The following is a 19,448-nucleotide window of genomic DNA, read 5'->3' as shown; positions in this document are numbered from 1 at the left end:
TCGGCTCTTAGGATTTTCTTGTGTCGTCTATATAGAAAAGTACGTTGTCCTAATTATAGTGAAATTTACTGCTGCATGTGGCCTAATTTAAGGGAATCAAGATAAAACTTATACTTTGATTTATTTTTTTTTCGCCTTTATTTTCTATTTTGTTATATTTGTGCGTCTAATCTTAACATCTTCTTTTCAGGGTTGAGCCCAAGGGAGAGAGGAAGCAAAATGGGAGAGGGGAATGAATGAGTGATTCACGGTGCATAGCTTCTCAAGTGGGGAATGCACAATCGATGTGGTTTTTCCGCTTTTCAACCATGAAAAAGGGTTTGAAGGTATGATCATGCCACTGTCGGCAAGGCAGAAAGAGAACAATCCGAATCTATAAGATATTGGGGAATCGTTCTCGCCATTTTATCACCTTAGTCAATCTTCACTCATCGTGAAGCGCAACCATTGATGACCTACAATCAACTATCTTTCGCTTCTTTACCTTGTGGTACATACCGTAGAGGGTTTGCTAGTGAATATGTCCTCGTTATATTGAGGCTCAGACATTTCAAGGGTATGAAGCATTGATCTCATCGCAATTCGTTTTCGACCTTTAGTTTCGTTGGGATGTGCCCCAAAAGTCGAATAGCGAAGTTTCTAGGAAAGAGCCCAAAGTCCAACTGGTTCACTTACCTAAGTGGACCAAACAGCATCAAGTAACTCACTTATAAGCCATCTAATTAATTATATCGATTGGTCCTTTTCACTATAAATATTATGTTGTTCAGAAAAGTACCATAAATGTGCTAAACCTATACTTGTGCCAATTAAATTCTGAACATTTTAATTGTACCAATTGATTTCTAAACATTTTGATGATTTGCTAACATAATTTATCCGGCCAATTTTGGCCAAAAACTGCTACCTTGCCTATGGTTGGATATGGTTGGACGGCCACCTCGCCGACCCACAGTTGGGAAAAAAAAAGAATGGAAAGAAAAGAAAAAAAAAATTCAAAAGTAATAAAAATTCAAAAAATAAAAATAAAAAAATGTCTACGTTAGAGCCGGCATACCATGTAGGAAGAATGGTATTCATGTTAGTGATTTTCAATCAAAATTGGCTAGACGAACTACATTGGTAAATTGTCAAAGGGTTTAAAATTCAAATGGCATAATTGAAAGGTTTATATTGAATTGACACAAATGCAATAGATTTATAACTTTTTTGGTACTTTTCCCATAAGTTGTTAAATTCTATAATTGGACTCACCCTTGAATTAGCAACAAGAATTGAAGATATTATGTTTGGATATATTCTAAATCAACATGTTAGCTCATTCTTGCAAAGCTCATCTCTAGATACACTTTTATGAGATACTTCACTCGCTCGCCTAGTATTTTGGTAAATACTTCATTGACACCCTGAAGTAGTGAAATGTGTCTCAATCAACCCCTCGGCTCATTAGCAGCCAAAATAAGCAATATGGCATTGTTTTGAGTAAAGTTGTTCACGTTAGATCACCGGTCATGGCATGTAGGATGGTGGGCGATGATTAGACTACCACATTAGCAATTTCATGTGACACTTGGCGAGGAGGATTAGGTTGCACTTTCACTTCAAGGTTTAGGATAACATTGATTCAATTAAAAGGTTTAAAATTGAATTTAAATCCATAATTTAGAATCAAAATCGTTATATTCTCTGTTCCCTTTAAGTCTGTCCAAAGGCGACAATTGTTTGGCGATGATCCACGTATTCATCCTCCACTAAGAATCTATCACGTCATTTGGCAAATCAATTTTAATGACCCGAATATTTATTTTCACCTATTAATATTGCCCCCTGAAGAGACATATCACGCTTCAATGCATGATTTCCTTGTTTGGGTGAAAGCATGTTCGGCCATGCATATTTCAATTCAGCCTGTCCTTATAATGCAACGAGGGATATAAAAAAAGACAGCAGAGAGACAAGTCAGCAACATTTGACACGTGTGAACCAAATAGAACACGTCAGGGAGGGAGGAGAAGGGTCAAAAAAATGAGAGTAATGATATCTGACAAGGGAAGTCAAAATCGAGATTTATTAATAGGGTGGTTGCTTTTCTACGTGATTTCCTCCGGAGTGGAATTCTATATGATAAGTACCTCTCCCACAGCAAAGAAGGAAGGAAAGGAAAAGAGAAAGGGGGGGCAAGATCATTGGAAAGCGGATTAACCCAATCATCTCAATCTTCTTCCACACCAAGAAAATGACACATGAAGCAACGGTTGAGTAAACTAAGTATGGATCTGTTTGCTAATTCCTCATTAATTCTTATTGTTTAATGCAAATACTTGTGTAAGGTGCAGAGACAGAGACAGAGACAGAGAGGGGCTTGGGATAGATGCTCCTTTTCTGTCTGTCAAATTTGGAGGCAGGCAGCAAAATGATGGGACCTTTCTTCATATCAAGATTAGGTCTTCCCCCAAATTATAATCTTAACCCATCATTATGACATGTTATTCTACAAGATAGATGAGGATTTGGAGCAAGGGGACCTGTTACCATGCTCTATAGTCATGTACTCTCGTCTTTTCAACGAGTCGTGGGGGAGGCATCGACATCAGTGTCGGAGGTTGAGGCGGTGCTTGGGCGGCGGGGCCGAGTTATGCCCGGAGATGATCGGATTCGAGGGAGAGGGGGTTTTAATTGTAATTACAGAGTGCATATGGAAACGTGATGTGCATTCAGCGGTATATTTGAAGGGTGATAAGAGATAGGTGGGTAAAGCGATATGTAATAGATAGATTCCTTTTTTTGGCAAGTTATGATGTAGATCAAAAATGGGTTTTGATAATCCTAAAAATGAATGAAGCGAGGATGCTTATTGAAGCTGGGCATTATACAGCTAGCTTTGTTATGGGGCTTTAGTAGAAGGGAGATTAGATGGGCGGGTGTAAAAGAAAAGAATTAAGCTCCTAGCTAAGCTAAGCATAGGCATGAAAGAACAGTGGCAAAGACATTCAGACAAAAGGAGAAAAAAAAGACAACCGGCCACTGGAAAGTCAAGGGTAGAAAGTCTAAAATCAAGTTAATGCAGTTAGAACACGTCCAACATTTAACAACGGAGGGTGATTGAACATTGTGGGAACAGTACAGGAACTCTACTCTCAAAGAAACAAAGTGAAAAACACTCAACTGAGAGAGATCAGACAGTGGTCCTCTCCTGAGTCATGAGTATACCCTAAGTTTAATATTTCCAGCACATCTCTCTCTCTCTCTCTCTCTCTCTCTCTCTCTCTCTCTCTCTCTCATCATACACGAAAAGAAAAGCCTTGTTTTGAGCAAACATTTTTATAAGGTTTTGTGCCAAGGTCCACTTTCCCTGATAAAACTGGAGGAAAATATAAGAAACCCCACCCACCAGTTCACACTCCAGGTTGATCACCTGAACCTGAGTGTCGTTATGTAGAAGGGGGAAGGCAGCGGCGGAGGAGGAGGAGAAGAGAGAAGGATCGATAGATGGGTCACCACTGCTGCACCAAACAGAAGGTGAAGAGAGGGCTGTGGTCTCCTGAAGAAGACGAGAAGCTCGTGCGGTTCATCACCACTCACGGTCACGGCAGTTGGAGCTCTGTCCCTAAGCTAGCAGGCATGATGATCGATACCATCTGGACCTCTGCATCTTTCCCTTTTCTCTTTAGTGTTTAGCCTTCTTCTTTGCTCTTCTGCTGCAATTAATAGTCTAATATATGGCAAAGCAGGGTTGCAGAGATGTGGGAAGAGCTGCAGATTGAGGTGGATAAACTACCTGAGGCCTGACCTGAAAAGGGGTTCGTTCTCCGCCCAAGAAGAGAGGACCATCATCGACGTGCACCGGATTCTCGGCAACAGGTGGTCTCAGATAGCCAAGCACTTGCCCGGTCGGACCGACAATGAGGTCAAGAACTTTTGGAACTCTTGCATCAAGAAGAAGCTCCTCGCTCAGGGCCTTGACCCCAACACCCACAACCTCCTCTCCTCCACCTCGTCTCTCAAAAACAGCAATGGCGGCAATGTCAATTCCTCCAACAATAGTGCCACTCCATTTCAGAAGGCCAATTCATCGTCCATTTTCCACATGAGCACGGGCACTAGTACAAGCAATTGTTCCATGGATGTGAAAATACCCTTTGTCACATTGCCTTCTGTTCCTTGTCCTGATCAGGCCACTACTCCTAATGGTACTGGTCTTTTTCCCCCAATGTTGCATGCAACTTCTTCAACAAGCTCAAACTTAGTGTCATTTGAATACCACCAACAAAACCCTAGTGCTGCTTCTCCATATGTGATGGTGGATTCAGCAGCTGCGGGCAGGTCGTCGTCGTCTTTCTCTTCTCTGTTGAACTCGTTGTCAACCGGGTTATTGGGGAATGAGGAGGAGAGTTGCCTCTGGGATTGTGGCCTTGAGGCAAATGCTGTATTGGCAGGGCCTAGGCATGAAGACGCCTCGCAAGTGCAGGTGCAGCAACAGCCTCCTGGACTCACCCCGGACAATGAGAAAAATGGGAAATTAGGGGTGGAAAGCGACAACTGCGATTTCATGAGCACCGCGGCCATCGATTCTAGCTTTGATTTTGATTTCATGGACCGATCGTCGGTGGGAGTGGCTGCAGGTGGAATGTATTATAATTTGAGCCCCATAGACCAACTTGCATGGAATTGCTAGGGGTCACTTCTTAAACTCTTGTACATTTTGTTTGGATTACATACATTCTTTCCAGAACTTGTTATATTGACATGTTGTTTAGCTCATTGATCTAGTACAGTCGCAGCTCCCAATTCAGCTGGTGATGATCTCTATCTCCATCTCTCAAGGCGTATTCAAGTTGGCTCTAGACAGTATCACATTCTCTAGAGTTTTGTCAGTACGAACTTATCCGTGACTTAGATGAGTCGTGTCGGGAAACCTACTACCTTACCATTTGAGTAATTAATCAACGTGAATTATGGTCTCCATGAACGAAATATATTTTTACTTTCATCGATTGATCATCGAATTAGCCTCAGCATCGTCATTAGTCACCATATACGCAGCTACTACGAGCTAGCTATCATCCTGGCCACCATTTGGTTCGCCGAAAGAGCATGTGCAAGTTCATAAATCTCACCAACATTGAGTTAGTCGAGAAGTGAGAGGGGTTTGGTTTCTGAAAATGCCATGCTATCTTTGGTCCTTGGACGTACAAATAAGACAAGATGCCTTGCTCCGTCAAGTACTAAGTGCAGTTAGTAACTCGTGGCGATTGATAGCTTGTCCACGCCGGATACCCTGTTTTGGCGTGCAAAAGATAAAATTTAGCTAACTCAAACTATCAAGAAAATTAGGGTTCACATAACACATTATCCATCTTTGATGAACAAGTCTCTCTATTTCTGTAGATTTCATGCAACCTTACAATAATTTATAAACCGCAATATACTGAGAATTCATTATATGGGTATAACATGTGTACTAACTCGAATCTGGACCATTGAAAGTAGTCGCGTCCGTCATGAATCCCACCAGATCCAACCGACAAAGTTCAATTTATATTTACTGAGTTCATGGAACATCATATCATAGTATCCTTGAAATACTTGCTTAGGGAGGAAAAGGAAATGCAAGGCAGTGAGAGGCAAAGGGGCCTCTCAATTGATTGACCCTAATCGATGACTTGGGCTGCTGGAGTATGACTGGGCTCCCATCATTTTTCAAGGTCATTCCAAGATAAAAGCAAAGGCTCAACCCTAGTGGCACAACCAGACATGCAAGGCCCATTTTTAGGAAGGATTAATACTACAAAAAATTTCAAACAGTACACATATGATAAATTTATCACAAATTATTTTTTTTACCATAAAAAATCCTAAACCACTACACATGTGACAAGTTTACCATAAAATAATTTTTTTTATCACAAAAATCCTAAATTGGTACACATGTGACAAATTTACCCTTCGTTAAATTGGGTTAATACAACGAAAAATTCCAAATTGATACACTAGTAATAAGTGGAGGGTGAAAATCCTAAACCGGTACACTTATAACTGTCATGTGTCATCCAACTCAGCAATTTGACGGTTAAATTTAACGAAAACTAATGAAGAGTTAATTTATCACGATTATACCAGTTTGAGGTAAATTTGTCATAAGTGCATCAATTTGTGATGTTTTGTGATTAACAAATAGTTTTGGGTAAATTTGTCACGGGTGTACTAGTTTAGAATTTTCCGTGGTATTAACCATTTTGGGAATTATAATAGGAAAATTAACAAAAAAAATCCTAAACTTATTGTAATCGTGTCAAATCATTCCCAAACCTTTTTTTCCTAATTCAATTCTAAATCTTTTGCGGTTGTGCCAATTCATTTTATCCGATCAATTTTGGCCGATTGGGGCCGAACGTCCGGCAACATAATATTTTGATATTGTTTAAATTTTTTATTGTCGTATTCCTTGTTTTTCTTTTCACTTTTTCTCTTTTTTTTCCCTTCCCCTTTCCAAAACTGGAGTTGAAACCATGGCGACCGACGTGTTGTGGCCTCAAAATGTGATGGCCTAAATTTCCATCAATTGAATTAATGAGCGGATTAGTACTTATTGGATTGGTTTAGTAACGAAAGTGATGTTGGGGAATTTCATTTGATAAGCGATTAAATTCTAAAGCTTGACGCCGTAGTTGGGCATGGTTTTTTTTTTATGAGGACCATTTGTGAATTACTTGGTTAAGCGTTAGTTTTCGATACCGGTCCGACACGGAATTGGTTCGGAATTAGAGCGCGAAGGTCCCCAACCGACCAACCCCACTGCCTCCCTCCCCTCGCCCCTCTATTTAAGCCCGCACTCTCTCTCCTCCCCTCACTTTCTCTCTCTTTTTCGTGGAAGCACCTCCCGCCAAAAGCTCTCTCTCTCTCTCTCTCTCTCTCTCTCTCTCTCTCTCTCCCGTAAAATTTGCCAAGTCCTCCTCTTCCTAACAACGCCGGCGACCTTGTAACTTGATGTTGGTGATCCTCGAGCGTCCCTCGGCTTTTGCTTAGCCCTGTCTTGGTGTTGATTTCGTTCTTTCTCTACCCCTCTTGCCGCGCGACCCACCAAGAAAAACGGACGGTTCACACTCATTTCGTGGGTGATTCGAGCTCTTTTTTCTCTAAGAATCAATCCCAGGCAAGTATTACTTCTATCCTAACCACTAACCCATCCAATAGTCGTTTTTTTTTTTGGTGATTTGTGTGGTATCGAAAAAGGATATTGTGTGAGGGAATTGTGCTTGCATGGAAAGGGTAACGCCCTTGTACGAACGATCCGTTGATTAAGTTAACGCCTTTGGACTATGGGTAGTTGGAATCTAAGCGTTGATCATCGTGTTTGTCGTTGATTTAAAGTGAATTGAACTCGGAATCCAAGTGTGGGAACTTGGCCTTAAGCATGGAATTGGGGGTTAATTGCCGAATCTATTGTTTGATTTAGTATCCTTGAGTCATGAATGAGCTGAAAATGAGGGTGGATCGTTTGGGTTGTCGTTGATTTGAGAGGAACCAAAGTGGGTCTTGAAGTGTTGGGTTGAACGTGGACTTTGGAAGGTGAGGTTGTAAGTACGATCCATTACTTGAGTTGATATCTCGAGGTCTTGGGAAAGCGGAATACGGGAGTTAATTGTCTCAATTGTTAGAGGAACTTGACGATTTGAAGTGGGATTTCAAATGGGGAAGTTCGGCCTTGAGATTGGCGGAAATGTTAAACGGGGTTTATGTTTGCGTGTTTGTTTTGTTTAATGGATTTCTAATTGCCTTGTGATCCCTTCGTGCTTATGTTCGTGGTGGTTTCTGGTCAGTATCTTGTTAATTCTTTGCTTGTGAGCTGTGCTTGAATGGATGATGCATTTAGTTAAACGTTTTACTTGTTGAGCTTCGGCTCATTTCCGTTGATTTAACACTTTTTCGGATAAACTTTTTATTTGAGAAGTAGTGGACATGGATGATAGAATCGGAGCACAGCAATAGCGATAATGGATGGTATTCCGGAGTAAACATTTTTTTTCGTAATCCTCCTAGTGTATTTTTGTATTTGTTTGTATAAAAAAGATAATGTAATTAACAGGTTATTTAATACAATATTAAACACCATCGCCCGTATGATTTGTGTGTGTTGTCTACATGCATGTTATACGGATTAGTGAACCCTCCTAAGGCCATATCCTTTAGGCGTGCTTGCCATTTTCTTTTTATGTATGCACTTGTATTTGATATATAGTTGCTGCTTGTTTCTAGTTTCCTAAGCCTTCGCATGCGCCTTCTAATATTACTATATAATATAAGATTAAATAAGAGCTCGTAATTAGTGTCGAACGACCCTCTAAGACATCGGAACTCCGATGATAAGGTCGTCACAATTTATTTGGTATCGGAGCGGGCCAGTGGAGTGATAAGGTGCGCTAGTGGATGAAGTGTATGGTAGGCATATACGGGTTTAAAACTATAAGTGCATGTGTTTATATTTGTCGAGAGATAGATAGTAGCTTAGGCTACTTATTAGATAAAAGTTAGTCGATCATTGCTTAGGATTTGATAATCTTTATGGCTATTTGAGGGTATAGTATAGTGATCGACAGGTGGATTAGATGATAAGTTGAAACGGAAATGACTTATTGATAGGTTGATATGTGGAGTTTGGTGGATTGGTATTTGTGGACTATATGCTTGAATTTGTGTCGTAACTTGAGGGTTTTAGTTATCGATTATATTGATGGCCCTGAATGATGACATAATATTCGTAAGGAAGCGAACGGTGTTCATAAAATTTTGGCTTGAACTTGTGGTTATACTTTGAGGTTCAGTGATTGATTTTGGACAAGGGCGTGTTTGATTTTATGATCTTGATTTTGAATTGACAGCGACCAAACAAGGGGTTTATAGATTGAACATGGGCATTTGATCTTTGATGTTAATGATTGCTAATGGTTTTAGAGTTGGTTTAAGTGACGATCAATGAATGATAAGTGATGTGAGCGTATTCATGCATTATAAAATGAAATTTGACTAATATGCATGCATCATATATAATCAAACTTGATAAACTGTCGGCTTGGTATGAGACAAGTCGTATGTAATGCCTACAAACCGTAATGAGATATGGTATAAGACATGTCGAATGAGATTTTCTTAGTAGGTACCTGACTTGGGGACGAACTAAGTGAAAGCTGGTAGGTTTATAATGACATGGTCCGATGAGGGCAAGGAGTGACGCCCGGCCAGAGAGGACTAGGTAAGGTACGGCTCCTACCAAAGTTCGAAGATGGTGATGGGGATAGGAATGAACCGAGTAACGTATTGAAAAGTGGGTATAGGCATTGTCTTGAGTCTAACTAGTTTTGAAAGTAGCATTATCTTTCCAAAATGTAAAGCTTTTTGAACATGCATGGCATTACATGGCGAGTGGATGAAAGGACGAATGGATAGTGCCATGGATATGAAAATGTCTTGAATGCTTGGTGGGAATTGGTGAAAGTCAATTGTTTGTGTGCCTTCGAATGTGAGTCCGAGAGGGCCCTGCTGTGTGATTAAGGTAGCCTTAAAATGAGATGAGACTCATACGAACTAGGCGGCCAACAACCCAAAAGTGTCGTGGTGGGGTGTGAGTGGTGTAAATACCATAACCAACAAAACCACATGCAAACATGTGGAATGGCATGTTATGAAAACGAACTAAAGATGTTTGTAGTGGAATTCGTGAGTGATGGTTAAGATTGCGAGATGTGATGAGCGGAGCTAAGAATTGAAATTCGAGAATGGAAGTTCTTAGGAGGAGGCGACGATGGAAATTTTGAGGGTGAAATAAGTACCCTCATTTATTTGAAAGAAGGAGTAAGTGCCAAATTTTAAGAATAAATTTTTTTAAAAAAGCGGAGAATTGTGATGGCCTAAATTTTTGCTAATTGAATTAATAAGTGAGTTAGTACTTATCGGACTGGTTTAGTAACGAAAGTGATGTTGGGGGATTTTATTTGATGAGCAATTAAATTCTAAAGCTTGGCATCATAGTTGGGCCCAGTTATTTGATGAGGGCCATTTGTGAATTAGTTGGTTAAGCATTAGTATTCGATACTAGTCCAATGCGGAATTGGTTTAAAATTAGAGTGCGAAGGTCCCCAATCGACCAACCCCACCGCCTCACTCTCTTCACCACGCTCTTTAAGCCCCCACTCTCTCTTTCTTCCCCTCACTTTCCTTTCTCTTTTTCGTGGAAGCTCCCCCTCCCCCCAAAATCGAAGCTCTCTCTCTCTCTCTCTCTGGAATCCACTTAGTTCTCCTCCTTTCGACCAAGCCGGCAACCTTGTAACTCGATGTTGGTGATCCTCGGGCATCCCTCGGCCTTTGCTTAGCCCCCGTCTTGTTGTTGATTTCACTCTTTCTCTATCCCTCTTGCTACATGACCCACTAATAAGAATGGACAGTTCACGCTCGTTTTGTTGGCAATTCGAGCTCTGTTTTCTCCGAGAACTAATCCCAGGCAAGTACTACTTCTATCCTAACCACTAGCCTGTCGAATGGTCATTTGTTTTGGCGATTTGTGTGGTTTCGAAAATGGATATTTTGTGAGGGAATTCTGCTTGCATGGAAAGGGTAATGCCTTTGTATGAACAATCCGTTGTTTGAGTTAGCACCTTTGGACTATGGGCAATTGGAATCTAAGCACCGATTATCTTGTTCATCGTCAATTTGAAGTGAATTAAACTCGGAATCCAATGGTGGAAATTCGGCCTTAAGAGTGAAATTGGCGGTTAATTGCCGAATCCGTCGCTTGATTTAGTATTCTTGAGTCATGGGTGAGTTGAGTGTGAGGGTAGATCATTTGGGTTGTTGTTGATTTGAGAAGAGCCAAAGTGGGTCTTGCGGTGTTGTGTTGGGTTGGGTGTGAACTTTAGAAGGTGAGGTTGTAAGTACAATCCATTGCTTGAGTTGATATTTCAAGGTCTTGGAAAAGCGGAATACATGAGTCGATCGTCTCGATTGGTAGAGGAACTTCATGATTTAACATGGGATTTCAAAGAGGGAAGTTCGGCCTTGAGGTTGGCGGAAAGGTTAAATAGAGTTTATGTTTGCATGTTTGTTTTGTTTAATGGACTCCCGATTGCCTTGTAATCCCTTCGTGATTATGTTCCGTGGTCGTTTCTGATTGGTATCCCATTAATTCTTTGCTTGTGAGCTGTGCTTGAATGGATGATACATGGAGGGCCTAACTGTCTAATTAGACGTTTTACTTGCTAAGCTTCGGCTCATTCTCGATAATTTAACCCTTTTTCATATAAGCTTTTCATTTGAGAAGTAGTGGACATGGACGATGGAATCGGAGCACCACAATGGCTATCTTGGATGGTATTTCGGAGTAGACATTTTCTATTGTAATCCTCCCAATGTATTTTCATATTTGTATATATAAAGAAGATAATATAATTAAGAGGTTATCTATTATAACATCAGACATCATTGCCTATGTAATTTGTGTGTCTTGCCCATGTATATGTTATACGGATTAGTGAACCCAACTAAGGCCATCCCTTTAGGCATGCCTGCCATTTTCCTTTTATGCATACATTTATATTTGATGTATGTTCGCTGCTTGTTTCTAATTTGTTAAGCTTCCGCATGCGCCCTCTAATAATACTATCTAATATAAGATTAAATTAGAGTTTGTAATTAGTGTCGAACGATGCCCCGGGACATTGGAGCTTTGATGATAAGGTCATCACACAAAATTACTTGATCCAAAGGATTCAAGTCTCTCCCGCATCTTTCCCTTGTTGGAGGACCCGCAACTATGGGAACTCCTATTCAAACTCGTCGATTTCCTCGAGGTCTAGCTTTGACGACCTCAAGCGGGTGAGATCCTCCGGCCTCATGATGGAGAAGGTCATGATCCTTCGGCGGGGCGAGTCACTAGACTTGAAGATCAAGATCCAGGTCCTTCTTCTTAGAGCACCTCCCATGGCTTCCTTTGTCCATGTCAATTCATTGTGCATCAAACATCAAGGTTGCCCTCGCCGGATTTGGGCCGGCGAGGTTGACATCGGTAGCTAGTTATTCCCTTTAGCTGGTCATCGGCGGTGATCAACTAAAGGAAGAAGATGGAAGATAGAAAAAGAAAAAGAAAATAAAAAATTTGAAAATAATATACTAAAATATAATGTCGCCGGAAGGTTGGCGATTATCGGTCAAAATTGACCAGAAGGACTAAATTGACACAATTGTAAAAGGTTTAAGACTGAATTGATAAAAAAAAAAGTTTATGACTGAATTGGCACAATTGCAACAAGTTTAAGACTCTTTTGGCAATTGTTCCAATTATCAAGTGATTTTTATGTGAGGTTGCCAGCTTACCTTGCATTATTTGCAATCAAGTGTCCTTGCTTTAACTCTAAGTCATGTGCCATTGTCGGGTGGATGATTCTACTTCGTGCTCGTATATTTCTGAAATGCGAAAAAAAAACTGTTATGGAAGAAAATTGCCAGTCACCTTATTTTTTGGTATCTTATTGGTAACTTACCGATAATTTATATTAAATTACTAGTTTTTTTTAAAGTTTACAAATTATCAGCTTTTCGCACTTTTTACTAAATCGTATTTATGTTTCTTGCCGTTGTATATGAATGGACCAATATTAATTTGAGCGACTTACCAACTTTGGTTTGATTAAATTACTAGTTAATTTTCATTTGAATTATTTACCGGATCGTTCGTTTGACTATTTTAATTGAATTGCTGTTCGACTACTTTTATTCGTTTCTTTACGGATGTCTTCAATTTATCAATGACTTACTAGTTCTCTTTTATTAGGTTACCAATTAGCTTTGATTTATCAAGTCACATTCGAGCTATGTACCGATGTTTACTTGATTTTTTCCTTCAAATTCACCAACTTTTCTATCGAGTTACCAACTTTTTATTTGCCTTACTTAGCTATCCATTAAATTTACCTACTCTTTGCAGGCAGGAACTACTAACCCCAATCGGAATAGTCACCAATTTTTTATCCGGCTAAGTTACCCGAGTTAGTTACCCATCTTTCATCATCTTCCTTTTTTCAAATTTAATTACCAACTTCTCTTATCTTTGACAAAAAAACGACTCTCGTCATTTATCAATTTTACCATTTTTTTTTTTTACCATCGCCTTCATTTCACCAATTATTGTTTGAAAAGTGCCAACTTTCACTTAAATGATACTTATTTCGTTTCGCCCTGTTAAGTTACACCAATGCACAAAACGGAGGAGAGCAATTTGCGAGCTTGGTGGGATGCAATGCGAGGAGGACCCATCTGACTTTAGCACGCAAAACAACGAGTCTCTCTGGTCTGGTCTCGAGCCCTTTTGCTTTTTCTTCTTTCATCATTGCATTCAGTCTCGTCTGTGCCAAAAAGCGTAACAAAAGAACAAAAGGAAAATCCAAACCCCCAAGATGCATTTCGGAATCATTCACCCGCCTAATCTACTTCATTAATCACCGAGCTAATCCAGTTCACTTAGATGTTGGTATTACAGATGAGTTTTACGTGGATGAAGCTCTATTCTCCCGACCCGAGTTGAAATGCATGAGCGATGCGGCAAAGTTCGCTCGCTCGCTCGCCTGTCCGATGATCATCTCTACTCTCGAGCGTGTATAGATGACCGAATGATTCCATCTCCATTTGCCGAACGTCGACTTACGAAACTCTATGGCGAACAATGGAGGTGTCTCAGTTCTAAGGAGCCTTAACCAGTCGAAAGAGCAAAACACACAAGCGTACATATGAAATAATATCGTGAAGGAGAGGGACAAACGTATCGGTGCACCGACCGTTCAGCGAAACGAAAAAGGATTCTATGTACCTACAAATGGGTTGGCGGGGGTTAATTTGAAATAGGGTTGGGACCGCTGGGAACTTCATGCGCCCCGGCTTCGAACATATCCTCTTTCCATGGCCGAACCGGTAACTGGTGGCTTCGAACTTCCTGTCCCTGGCGCCCACACCCATGCTTGAAACAGCTGCTCCTGGTACTTGCTGGTAACGTGCTTGAGTCGCCCCTCTCGAGCTGCATGCCGTTCGATTCTGCCATCGTGGTCGGAGGAGCTCGTGGCGGCGGGATGCTTCTTCGCTCCTGGTCAGCCAGCGTGGCAATGCTCGGAATCATAGCGAGCAGGACGAGCAAAAGGGTTAAGCATGAAACGCTGGGAGACTCTGAGCCTTCGCTAGCCATCTGAATATGAGCCTACACACTCTTTCAGCAGAAGAAACCCTAGAACCGTTCCATTGACTTCACCGAATGAGAAAGAGAGAGAGAGGGGGGGAAGAAGTTTGGTATGGTGCTGGGGAAGATGAAGAAGACAAAGCTAAGAAAAGAGCAAAAGGGGTGTTTGTCGTCTCTTTTTTGTTTGACATGAAGGCATTAAACCTAACGAGGGCAGAAAGACGATGGGATTGGGGATGGTGACAAATACAAAGATGTCAAAGGAGAAGGGTGTCGTGTTGGAATAGACACAAGCATATACGACCACCTTTGTCTTTACAAAAAGATTCGCACCGCTCCTCCCAAAGGCCTTGCCCCAAAAAAAATCTTAGGGCAAACTATGGACTTCCCATGAACAAGGGAAAAAGAAGAAATGACCGACACCTTTGTTTCTTTGGTTTGCTAAGCGAGATTTGTTCTTAATCCATTATAACTCGGTCACTTTGATCTTGACATCAAATTTGAGTAGCCTGTGTGTTACTCAGTCAAAATATGAATGAAGTGCCTAATTGAACTGGAAATTTGGAGTTCGACATTATCCAATAAGTCAAATTTCAAAGTTAGTCGATTGAGAAATTTGGAGGCGCCATTGCTATATGAAATCCGAATATTCTCACCAACTAGCAACTAGCTCATTGCATGAGAACGAGCGCGCAGGCACACAAGGAGAGAGACTTTCCCAGATGGAAGACATACATTTAGTAGAAGTAGATCTATCGGCTCAGAAAATGGGATAAACGATACCGAGCCACTATTTACATCATTCGACTTCTATCTCAACATCCAAGTATTCGCATCTTAAGAGCGTCATCAAACGCTAGCGAACTTAACCAGCATGGCACCTAGGTGGTCAAGAGGTAAGAGATGGCTAAGCACGATTTCAGTTTTCCGTTTTGGAAGTGACACGAAGGAAGGAAAATCTCATAGGTGATTCATCCCGGTTCTACATGTGACACTCCATATTAAGTCAGTCACAAAAGGGCATCTTCATGCAATAGCCCTTCCCAGGGTCACTAGGTGCTCTGTCCCCACATCAACTTACTCAATTTAGTCTTTATGGTATAGTCCTCCCGTAGCATCATACATTCTTGTGATAGAAAGTGAGAGACGCAATTGGATCTTGGAAACTTGGTTTGTTGGGATCTTTGTAGGGTCCCAACCTTAAGTGAAGAAAAGGTTCATAACATCCGTACCGTGAGTCAATTCGGTTCGAAACTCACACGGTGTCGCAGGCTGTACATTTCAAATGACATCAAGATTATTGTACAAAGACCTTAGGATCCTCAAACCGATACTACGACCTGATCCTTCGGACGCACTCATTGATCCAAAGTAGGATCCCGACCTTAACAATCTAGCTTGGAACGAAAACAATATGGAACTATGGTTCTGCCTACAATTGTGACCCTGAATAATACTTGCATGATTATGATCCTGACTGACTGCAGCTCAGGATCCAAAACTCCATCAGCAATTTATGCATTCTACCAGTCTGTGATTACATTAAAGCCTCACAACAAATCGTCATTCTCTGCATGCATACTTATCAGACTTTGAAACCTGTCAACGATGTGACTGAAAAAGAGACTCATCACAGGGAGATAATGAGGATACCATGGGAGTTAATGAGAAGCTACCATAAAGCAACGGAACTGTAGTTTTCAGCATTTACAGTTATATGACTTTGGAGACTAGTCGTTACATGACCAAATGAGACTCATCATAATACACAGAACACCGGATCTGCTTTATGACAAATTACCCAGATAGTTCTTGAATTCTTAAGCTAACAGCTGAGAACTTGAAGAAAATCTCAAGCAAATCATCAGTCATCATGATCATTTTACGAAAGTCAACTAAGCCATGAGAACATTCAAGCTGAAGTTTATTGAAAACCTTCAATGCAGAACAAGGTTTCACAAAACTGTTGGGAGGGTTAAAACAGCTAAATGATGGCAGTAAGCTTGCATTGAATTGGGCACTATTTATCTGAGGTTCCCCCATATGTTGCAAAGTTTCAACTGTAGTGGAATGCGTCAATTAGAAAATATGTAGCAATATTAGAATTCTGACCAAGTTTCAGATGCCAAATAACCAAGAACCAGCACAAATTCTCCACCCATTCTCCACAACACTCCTAAGAGACCATTGGAAGTCCTAATTTATCGACAAATGTGGAAAAACAATGAGGCAACCATCATTGTCCACTAGGATCATTCAGCTACTGGGATATCTAGCATCTAGTGTAAGAGCAACCTGCTGGTTCACCAGTTTAGAATACTTCCTCTACACACAGTTATGCCCTCTTAAGTCAATTCAAAGAAAACCGTGCCTTACCTGTTATAGAATTATTAAAAATGCAAGTATGATATTCCACCTAGTCCCAAAGCCCAACAGAAAGAGGCCCCAAACACATTACACTAATATCACAAAAAAGCAAGCCTCTTAAAAAATTATCACTGCAATGCTTGACGTCTGCTTATGCAATTCACATAGAAAAGCATGCTTGAAACTCGAACGGCACAGTATGCAAGCAAGTTGTGTCTGCATCCCACCATGTAAAAGGTTGAAGGCCACGGTTCAGACAGAAAGACGAAATGCTACTACTCATCATCTTCATCTGCAAATACATGACAGTAGAGTCAGTATACTACCTTTCAGCTATACTCTTCATTACTTTAGCCAATGTACTCTATTTCCACAAACTCCTCAGTCAAGATAGCTTCTCATTTCATTTTTCCATCAAAACGGATTTCATTTAAGTGACGAGTTGCAAATGATGCCAATAAATCAATGCAGCTCGGCCGTGGAAGGATATCCCCTTCCACGAAAACAGCCCTTCAAAACAAGTCCGCTCCTCAGGTACACATAGACACGGTACCCAGGGTGAAGACAATCCCACATACTCAGGAGCACTGAGGAAATTGTTCAGCACGAATTTCATGAATAGTCGTGATAAAGAAGTCTGTACATTGCTTCTGCCTCGAGCACATGGAACTTGGGACCCGTTTCTCAGTTGAGCAATACAAACCAGTGACGGAGTAGCTAGAATGCAATGCCGAACGAGAACAAGAAGATTAAAATACAACGTTTGCTGCAAGCCCAGGTCCGATCAGAACAACAATCGAAAAATTTGAGCTTTAATCTAGAGATAGAAATTCCCCGGGACCGCCAATTACAGTCATGAACTCAAGATTAACGAGGCAATAGAATCAACGAGCGCAACAACTTAGAAACGCAAAAGGGTGCCAAGAAGGAGAGAGATAGAGAGAGAGATATACCGAAGTAGCGGCGCTCATTGGCAGCCTTGGCCTTCTCAAGCATCTTGTCGAGATCTTCCTGGAGCTTAGCGTCCCATTTCACCAGCTGGTTCACGAACACCGCCCCGAGACCCATCCCAATCACATGTTCCCACGGATCTGAGCTTCGAAACAAACACGCCCCAGCACCACACAACCGAAAAAAAAAAAAAGCTTTAACCCGACGCTCACAGGAGCGAAACGAAGAGGAACGGGAAGGGAGATTAAGGATTGAAATCACGGAATCATGCACAAGTTAGGGTTCAAAGGAGGGGGGATAGGAGCAATTAGAGTTCGACATACGGCGCATGTAAGGGAGTTTGCGGAGAGCGTTGGAGTACATCTGCGTGCCCAGCCCCAGCAGAGCTCCAACCATCGTCGCGCTCCACGCCATCTCCCTCTCTCTCTCTCTCTTCTGTAGATCACCTGGTTTGAGCTTCAAGAGCTACTCGCAGTGTCCGGCCCAAAAGAATGCTCCACAATTTTTCGAAATTTCGATTTCTACCCCACTAGTTTACTGCAAAATTCAATTTGATCCTAGAAAAAGAAAAAACCATCGTAATAGGTTAAGAGATCCAACTTGCTATTTTGCTAACATGGCTTGAAGATCAAAATACTTCGGGTACATGATTTTTTTTTTTTTTTTGTCCAACCTCCCTTCATGATTGATTAATCGAAAGTTTTACATATTATAAAAATTTGGAGACCGAAAAAGTGAAATTACAATCTTCATTCACGAATTTTCTACTTGGATCAAGAATGTCTTGAAGCGATAAATTTTAATCACAAATTTTCGAAACATTATCTAAATCCATATTGGTGAGTTCAAAGTTCTACCCTACAATTTTAGATGATACAGGTTTTAAAAAAAAGTATTAACGGAACTATTATGCCATCTCTTTCGAGATTAGACCATATTTTCAATATTTATGCTTGTTGCATACGTCCATTTACTTTGTCCGAATAGCATTTTCCAACTACGATGTCCCTCTTCTTGTACCATCAATTTCGTAGGCACCGACGGAGGTTGGAGAAATTACTCAACCTTGCAAGGCGGTGACAGTCACAACAAGATCGTTGAACTTGCTTAAACTTTAAGCAATTGCATTTAGCATTCTAAATGTGTCATAACCTAGTGAATCTAACGGGCTTAGTAGTGACCTGGCCAATCGCTTATATTATGGTAAAAATAAAAAAAAATTCAAGAACAATAAGGTGGTTACCGAAAAGGAATTTCTCGTCGCATCACGATCTCAATTTCTCGACCCCCCATTGCTTACGTGAACTCCTACCAACATTCCCACGCGAAGCTGTTATTAATATAAATTTTGCCGCACTTATATCATATCATAACTATGACATCCCTAGTCCTATATTGCCTAGGAGGAGGTCTTGGGAAGGCTTTATAAGGCTTGGGTGCCCTTAGATTTGCAAGACGCGTTTTCCGGGCGTTGTATGGGCGACGCTCGGAGGAACAAAACCGTGAGGACTGTGTGTCCAAAGCGGATAATATCTTGTAAAGTGGCGCAGCGGAAGCGCGTGGGACCCAAGGCCGTTACAATAACCAAACTTGCGGTCAGCTAAGCTAGCGGTGGATTCATTGGACGTACACAATTAGAATCAATCTCTCTGTTCTTTAATGATCAACCCCAAAACTTCATTCCTCTTAAAACCAAGAGGGAGGGAATTGGGCACGTGCCAAGAAGATGGGGACGAACTTCGTTTTAGGCATGCGGGGTTAAGAAGTTCTTTGGGGGGGTGCCGAAAACTCGACAGGTGGACCGGTCAAAGCAAGATTAAGGAAACTAATCAGAATCAAGAGAGGTGAAGTGAAAACGGGCAGCGCAATTAAAGGCGCCCCAGCTCAAATCCGGTCAGAAGTCAGAGATGGGAAGAAA

At 41.1% G+C, this 19,448-nt stretch overlaps 2 protein-coding genes across 2 annotated transcripts; one reads left to right on the top strand and one right to left on the bottom strand.

Moving 5' to 3' along the window:
- Nucleotides 1–3,265: 3,265 nt before the first annotated feature.
- Nucleotides 3,266–4,789, top strand: LOC115755005 (transcription factor MYB46-like). Its single transcript, XM_030694232.2, has 2 exons — nt 3,266–3,619; nt 3,732–4,789. Exons 1-2 carry the CDS (start codon nt 3,490–3,492, stop codon nt 4,673–4,675), a joined length of 1,074 nt encoding a protein of 357 aa, XP_030550092.2. The 5' UTR covers nt 3,266–3,489; the 3' UTR covers nt 4,676–4,789.
- Nucleotides 4,790–16,564: 11,775 nt separating this feature from the next.
- Nucleotides 16,565–18,008, bottom strand: LOC115754982. Its single transcript, XM_030694197.2, has 3 exons — nt 17,854–18,008; nt 17,533–17,670; nt 16,565–16,871 (listed from the first exon to the last, which is right to left on the bottom strand). Exons 1-3 carry the CDS (start codon nt 17,942–17,944, stop codon nt 16,855–16,857), a joined length of 246 nt encoding a protein of 81 aa, XP_030550057.1. The 5' UTR covers nt 17,945–18,008; the 3' UTR covers nt 16,565–16,854.
- Nucleotides 18,009–19,448: the final 1,440 nt, after the last annotated feature.

Source organism: Rhodamnia argentea, chromosome 3 (assembly GCF_020921035.1).
Source record: "Rhodamnia argentea isolate NSW1041297 chromosome 3, ASM2092103v1, whole genome shotgun sequence".
Taxonomy (NCBI): Eukaryota; Viridiplantae; Streptophyta; class Magnoliopsida; order Myrtales; family Myrtaceae; genus Rhodamnia; species Rhodamnia argentea.
The sequence above is the reverse complement of the archived record's forward strand: the minus strand, read 5'-3'. Positions and strand labels throughout refer to the sequence as shown.

Excerpts from the sequence above, each read along its gene's own strand:
- LOC115755005 (XM_030694232.2), top strand. The coding sequence starts at position 3,490 with ATGGGTCACCACTGCTGCACCAAACAGAAGGTGAAGAGAGGGCTGTGG. Across the intron at positions 3,620-3,731 it reads CTCTGTCCCTAAGCTAGCAG|GGTTGCAGAGATGTGGGAAG; the intron begins GCATGATGATCG and ends ATGGCAAAGCAG.
- LOC115754982 (XM_030694197.2), bottom strand. The coding sequence starts at position 17,944 with ATGGCGTGGAGCGCGACGATGGTTGGAGCTCTGCTGGGGCTGGGCACG. Across the intron at positions 17,671-17,853 it reads CAAACTCCCTTACATGCGCC|ATCCGTGGGAACATGTGATT; the intron begins GTATGTCGAACT and ends TTCGAAGCTCAG.